Source organism: Atta cephalotes (assembly GCF_000143395.1).
Source record: "Atta cephalotes unplaced genomic scaffold scaffold00043, whole genome shotgun sequence".
In the NCBI taxonomy this organism is placed as follows: Eukaryota; Metazoa; Arthropoda; class Insecta; order Hymenoptera; family Formicidae; genus Atta; species Atta cephalotes.
This window is the reverse complement of record NW_012130107.1, coordinates 1,731,789-1,738,597: the sequence shown is the minus strand read 5'-3', so window position 1 is coordinate 1,738,597 and position 6,809 is coordinate 1,731,789. Positions and strand designations below refer to the sequence as shown.

The window sequence follows — 6,809 nt, the reverse complement described above, 5'->3', positions numbered from 1 at the left end:
TATATAAAACATTTTTTCCCGGGTATATATAATCATTATTGTCTTTAATTTAATTCCTTTTTCATGTGCTAATCTTTCTTAAATTATAAAAAGTTTAAAAACTCATCCGTATTACACAATACTATATATAATATATTAAATAATCAAAACTCTTATTTAAATAACCCGAGAAAAAATATTTCATATCTAATCAGATATAATTATACAGTTATATATAATTATATATAATTAGATATATATAAAATATATTGTATATATCTATACACACACACACACACACACATACACACACGAACATATTTTATATATAATTATTAGGGTTAGATAAGTTAATTTTTTTTTAACTAAGTTAAGTTAAAGCTAACAACCTTGAAAATTTAACTTAGTTAAATACAAGTTATAATTTAATAGATACAAGTTATAATTTATAATAAAATTAATTAAATTATAAGTTAAGTAAAAAAAATAATTGAAAAGTTAAAAGTTAAATTTATTTTTTTATTTTTTTATTCATGATTCCAGAGTTTTACAAATAACGGAAATGACAAATATATATACTTCATTTAGAAAATACTCTATTTACATGTTTTGTTTATATATACTGTTTAGTATAAGATTCGACTATGAATACTGATCTGTGATATGACTAAAGCTTCAGACACAATACGAGAAACAGACACAATAACGATAATAATAAGGAATAATAGATTTCAATCTATCAGGAACTATAAGATACACGGAATACACGATTTCTGACAGATTGAAATCTGGGGATGATTGATTGTGTAATTTGAAATGAGGTAAAAATTACAAAAATGAGCAAATTCAATAGAATATTTATAATTTCATTGGTCAACACTTATAATAAATTTGCTCACTTTTGCAATTTTCACCTCATTTTAAGTCATCGCTATTGTCGCATATTATATCTGAGACTTAACTTCAAAGAATTAAATAAAAAATTAATAGTTATGGATAAAATGTAACTAATTAAAATTAATTAATTTTTTAACTTTTTAACTTAACTTTTATCTTTTTAACTTAGCACTATACAATTCTAATAATTATAATTGTATATAAAATGTCAATTTTTTAATATAATTATATATACCTGTATATAATTATATATACATATAATTACATATACATATGATTAGATATGAAATATTTTTCCTCGGGAAATTTCCTGATAGTATACTTTATTCGAGAGACATTTTGGCGAATGTGAATTCTTAGGACATAGAGATATCCTCTAGATGTTTTTTAGAACATCCCTTGGAGATCTATACTTAGGGTTGTAATCGTCGATTAAATAGAGAGCATTTATTCAAAATCATTTTATTCGAACTCCGTATGCCAATGAAAAAAAAACTAATAAATATATATGAATCCATCAAGAACAAGAAAAAATCAAAATGTCAATTTAATATCATTAACTGCAAATTATTAAATTTAATTTATTATTAAATTTAAAAATTAAATTTTTATGGCATTTTTTTATCATAATTCGGTTAATATATACACATATACAACGTACATTATTATTTTAATGACTTTTTTGTTCTCCTTGAGAAGAAAAAGAGCTATTTTTAAAACAAAAAGGGAGACGTACGAATTTTTCGCGAATATTTGACAAATAATTTTCCTTCGATCGGATTATCGCCTTATCCCTCACTACTTTTGTACGTTCCTGAATATATGTTCATTTCATTTTAAGTACAGAAAGTGTCAGAGAGTGCAAGAGAACAAGTAGTTACACGTAGTCAACTAGTCAAGTAGAGTGAATTCTTTTGATTTTTTTAAATGTCAGCTCACTGACAGATAAATTGACAGCCGTCAATTGACCGATACCCTTGGAGAGTTTATCTCCAATTGCTCAATTAATTATCAATTAGTATATACACTACGAAGAGTTTCCAACTTGCCAAAGAAAAATAATGAGAATTAAAATGTCAGAACATAGTTGCGGTAGAACATAACCTCTCGTGCCCCAATGATTGTGCGCTTCGAACATAGTGACAGAATTACCGTAAGGTTCAGTGACGCCAATTGACTTCGGATTCACAGACATGATTAAAGCGATCCTGGTCTTTAATAATCATGGGAAACCTCGTCTCTCCAAGTTTTATCAGTACTTTGTAAGTATATCTCAATGCTGTTCGTTTTGGACTTTTCTTCTGCTTGTAAATTCTGCGAATTAAATCCTTTTATTTATTGAGGTATAATAAAAACTAATAGTGGAGACAATATACGGCATAATTTCTACGTCGATTTATCTATCGAATCACAATTATGTGGAACGCGATAGGAACAAAAGCATATGGATTGTTGCAATACACAATACATTTTCTGCTTCAGAACGAAGATATGCAGCAGCAGATAATAAAAGAGACATTTCAGCTTGTCTCGAAGAGAGACGACAACGTGTGCAATTTCTTGGAGGGTGGTAGCCTGATTGGCGGATCTGACTACAAGCTGATCTACCGACACTATGCAACGCTTTACTTTGTATTCTGCGTCGATAGCTCAGAATCAGAGCTGGGAATCCTAGACCTAATACAAGTCTTCGTTGAAACTTTAGACAAATGCTTTGAGAATGTGTGCGAGCTTGATCTTATTTTTCATGTGGACAAAGTTCATTACATACTTAATGAGTTGGTGATGGGTGGTATGGTTCTCGAGACTAACATGACTGAGATTCTCACGAGGATTGAGGATCAGAATAAGTTGGAAAAACAAGAGGTAAGTATAGGTTGCTTATAATCCCTGTTATCTTAACTGTGATCTTATTTCCTGTGAATTTGTATCCTTGATTTAGATATACTGTTCTATTTAGCTGAACTTCTTCCATAATTTATTTCTTTTTTTTTCTCCAACATAAAAAAAAGGAAAAATAAATGTGATACAAGAAATTTAGCTAAAAAGAATAAGTTTCATGTTATAATGTAATAAAATTATGGCAAAATCACAGGATTGTTTCAATTTATACTCACAATGTATAAACTTTTATAATTTTGTTACATCCAAATGTTTACATCATGCCCATTTCATCAGATAAAACGTTTAAGCTAGTACTGCTAATTTTGCAATGTGTTTATTTTCTGTCACTGAGCTTTAATACATATCTACCTAAACAGTCTGTTGAGCTATGCATGCATACTGGTACAGCAATCTGTAAAACATATTTGATATGGTGACAGGTAGGACTGATTGACATAACATCAATTTTAGGGGACTTACAAATCTGGGCGGTCTTGCTCACCCCGTCCGTTTGTCCTTCTGGGACCTCCTCCTTAAGTAAATCGGCAGTAGCAAAGGCCACTTTATATAATCGTACTTCTGTGCGAATTCATTCTTTTTATTTTTCTTTTTTAATATTTTATCCAAGAAAGCGCCAAGTCTTTTGTATTTAGCTTCATAAAGCGTAAACGTTTGCGTAACACGCATGGCGATGCAATTTTGTTTTGTAATTATCCATTGCATAAACCGAGTGCCTTCATAATGTAAATGTCGCTTGTAAGGATAATAAATGTCAACGCCGTGTTGTCAATGTTGTCATCCGTCATTTGCCTTCGCTCCTTGTAACTAAAATTACAGCCCTTACATTTACTCAGCCCTGCTGAAACTTATCCGTTTTCCACTCTTCTTCGATCCGTATGATGTGTGCAGGCGGGAATCACAGCAGCGCCCGCGCGTGCTGTCTCAGCGGTGAAGAACATGAATATACCGCAACAAATAAAGGATATGAAACTGCCTGACTTGCCGCAAGCTATAAAAGACCTCAAATTCTGACCAGCCGTCACATCGTTGGCACCCAGCTGACTAGTCTCTTCTGTCATCCCGAATGTAACTGACACCACCGTCGCACCGAGGACACTTTTCCCTTCCCTTCAAGCAAGCGAGAATGCACCAATGCTGCCTGCTACCTCTGCGTATATCTCGTCTCAACGATATCAGAGTTAAAGATCATGGATGAAGATCATTATCTTTTTTGAGTCACGGTTCTTCCGGTAAGAAAATACGAACTACGAGAGAAACTAATTTCGAGGAATTTCTAAACAAGAAAAGAAATCGAAGATGAGAGAATGTTTCTTAAATTTTTTATATATGATAAGAGATATTAAAACGATATCAGACTTCTGCAAATTTACGAATTCAGTTATAGTATTGGCAACTTTTCGATTGTCTAGTAGTCTAGCTTCACGTTCCATTACATGTAAGAAATACATGTTATTCACTGAAAAGCATTAATGTTATATTGTAATAAAAATATATTTAATAAATAAAATAGCACTATTGTAAATGTGTATTGTTTTTTACAAAATTATTTCTATATTGTACAGTGATGCACATTCAAAATATATATCATATTTTCTTCGTGTCAACTCTTGCGACTTCTTTACAATCCCACATAATTCTAATCATTCTTAATTTAAATAACACATATAACTAAAAAGTATTAAAAAAAGAAATTATAGTGATTGCGTGTAAAAATGATTTTATTATTATTTTATGCTTAGAGCGACACTGTCCAAACAACACAAAGACCAAAATTAGGACAGACTTTTTTATTGGACTTTGTGTTGAGCTAGGTACTAATACATGTTCTCAATAAAGAATTACTATTACTTTTTAGATATGGCCAATTCATTTCTAAGAGTCGTCCATATGAAGCCCGCTCCTTTCTCTGTGAGAGGAGGTGGATAGGGACTGTTTTTTAACTTGAAATAATCCGATGGAGCGTGCATTACAAATTCCATGCACTCTAATTTACGAGGTAAATCTTCTTCTGGTCCAATTAAATATGTCTCAGGAATGAAGCCTTCTTCTGGTGGAGGACTAAAAGGTACATCAGTTAACAAGTCTGTTCATTTAACTTCTTGCACAGTTTCTTTTCTTTTTTTTTCTATGAAAAGAAAAAGATAAACTGTGTAAGAAATTGAATTAAAAGAATATGTATATTGATAAATATTATTATAAAATATTGTTATAATCTCATGAAGTTAATGAAATAAGAAACCTCACCTCGCTGTGGTGGGTAATAACCAGGTAATGGCGGCACTCTTTTCACAATACTGGTCCGTCAATAAACCACGTATCTGAGCATAATAAATACCACCGTCTACGTCTTGCAGAGAGACTATATCTCCAACTTGAAAATATGTGCCCTTGTAAAATACAAAGTTGCTGGTGGTTGGAGTCGCAGTAGCTGTAGGTGCCTTGACTGGCTGCAAATATAGTTAAACATAAACAGTCAATGATTCCACATATTTCTATGAGAGACTGTAAGTAAAAAAGACAGGTAATACAGTGAATCATTATATTCTTGTTGCTAATGTTAAACAAAGATGAAATGACTGTGACTTTTGTTGAAAAACAGATGACACAATATAGACTTTCCATTTAGTGACGCAAATTGACACAAATTGTCTCTGTTATTCATTAAATGCCAGATAAATGTTTGTGTTGTATCATGGAAAGTATCTATTATGATTATTATCCTTATAATATTGACAAACAAGAATATAATGATTCACTGTGTTACACCGGAGTGTGTTCGGTTTTGCTTATATCATTTGTTCTTGTTTAATATTTATCCTACAAACATAATAGAATAGTAAGCCTTAAATTTTAAGGAATTGATCAGTTATAGTCAATTATTCTTCTCACATTTGACTGTAATTGATTAATTTCTTAAGGCTTAAGGCTCTTGTTTGCAGGATTGATAAATAATAAGAATGAATTGATGCTTGTAGCATATGAATGTGAAACTGGAACGCATCTCACATCTTTTGTTGAAAAGCATCTACCACATCATTGTGACAAAAATGGAAGAACATCTTCCACTCGCTCACCGTTTTCTTGAACAGATTCCTGCGACCTTTACCCTTGGGTACAATTCTGTGTGGCCCTATCGCCTTCGTGTTACAATATCTCGTGATTCGTGTACTCCTTCTAGGCTTCAGCGAGCCGCTTCTATCCTCCTCATCCGTCTTGGAAGACGTGCTCGCCTCAGCATTCCGTTCGTCCTCCAAACAAGCATTGCACAAGTTCCCAGCGTCAGTCGAATGCCATAGAGGGGTCTCATGTGTCCCGCACTTGACACATTTTGGCTTGTTGCCGAGCGGCATCGGATTTCTCTCAGATCGGTCTCAGAGAGTCCATAAATAATAATGAATTTTCCTTTAGCGATTGTTTACCTCATCTAATACTCTGATCGCTGATTTCAGCTGTCATGTGTTTACATGCGCGTTAATACACGTTTACTTCACGTGTGTCACATATCTTTACTTCAGTATCGGTCAGTCAGCGCACGCGTCTCGCTAGAGGTGTGTTCAGATTCTCACCCGAGTGTCATGTCAGCCTTGTTTAACGTTCGATAAATAACAAGAATAGAGTGATATCAGGGACATGGAACTGTTTTAAACCGGTTCTATATTAGACGCAAGCCGATTGCAGGTTTGAAATCAACGCTTCATATTGGCTGTCGCAACAAACTTTCGATCAGCTTGCAACTAATGTAAAATCGACTTAAAGCATGGTCTACAATAAGTTGCCAACACACCGTCGCCAGTTGCAATACTTCATGACAGCCAATCAGAAACACTAGTTATTGATGTTTTTAATTGGCTGTTGCGAAGCATTGCGACTGACGACAGAGTATTTGCAACTTATTGAGCCGTTGTTTAAAATCTTCAAAAAATTTTAAATTTAAAATGAGATAGATACATATTTGAGCGTTGATAAAAGAGAAAGCAAAAATACTGAGTGCAAAAAGTGCAAGCAACATGATTGAGTCCATTAGCATT

At 32.8% G+C, this 6,809-nt stretch overlaps 2 protein-coding genes across 2 annotated transcripts; one reads left to right on the top strand and one right to left on the bottom strand.

Moving 5' to 3' along the window:
- The first annotated feature begins 2,069 nt into the window (after positions 1 to 2,069).
- LOC105622321 (AP-3 complex subunit sigma-2) lies at positions 2,070 to 3,792 on the top strand. The gene is made up of 3 exons (XM_012203739.1): positions 2,070 to 2,138; positions 2,359 to 2,742; positions 3,670 to 3,792. The coding sequence occupies exons 1-3, from the start codon at positions 2,070 to 2,072 to the stop codon at positions 3,790 to 3,792; spliced, it is 576 nt and encodes a 191-aa protein (XP_012059129.1).
- Positions 3,793 to 4,625: 833 nt separating this feature from the next.
- Positions 4,626 to 6,131, bottom strand: LOC105622319 (GATA zinc finger domain-containing protein 1). The gene is made up of 3 exons (XM_012203738.1): positions 5,856 to 6,131; positions 5,026 to 5,228; positions 4,626 to 4,839 (listed from the first exon to the last, which is right to left on the bottom strand). The coding sequence occupies exons 1-3, from the start codon at positions 6,129 to 6,131 to the stop codon at positions 4,626 to 4,628; spliced, it is 693 nt and encodes a 230-aa protein (XP_012059128.1).
- Between the last annotated feature and the right edge of the window lie 678 nt (positions 6,132 to 6,809).

Excerpts from the sequence above, each read along its gene's own strand:
- LOC105622319 (XM_012203738.1), bottom strand. The coding sequence starts at position 6,131 with ATGCCGCTCGGCAACAAGCCAAAATGTGTCAAGTGCGGGACACATGAG. Across the intron at positions 5,229-5,855 it reads GGAATCTGTTCAAGAAAACG|CCAGTCAAGGCACCTACAGC; the intron begins GTGAGCGAGTGG and ends CTATATTTGCAG. Across the intron at positions 4,840-5,025 it reads TTATTACCCACCACAGCGAG|TCCTCCACCAGAAGAAGGCT; the intron begins GTGAGGTTTCTT and ends TGTACCTTTTAG.
- LOC105622321 (XM_012203739.1), top strand. The coding sequence starts at position 2,070 with ATGATTAAAGCGATCCTGGTCTTTAATAATCATGGGAAACCTCGTCTC. Across the intron at positions 2,139-2,358 it reads CCAAGTTTTATCAGTACTTT|AACGAAGATATGCAGCAGCA; the intron begins GTAAGTATATCT and ends TTTCTGCTTCAG. Across the intron at positions 2,743-3,669 it reads ATAAGTTGGAAAAACAAGAG|GCGGGAATCACAGCAGCGCC; the intron begins GTAAGTATAGGT and ends TGATGTGTGCAG.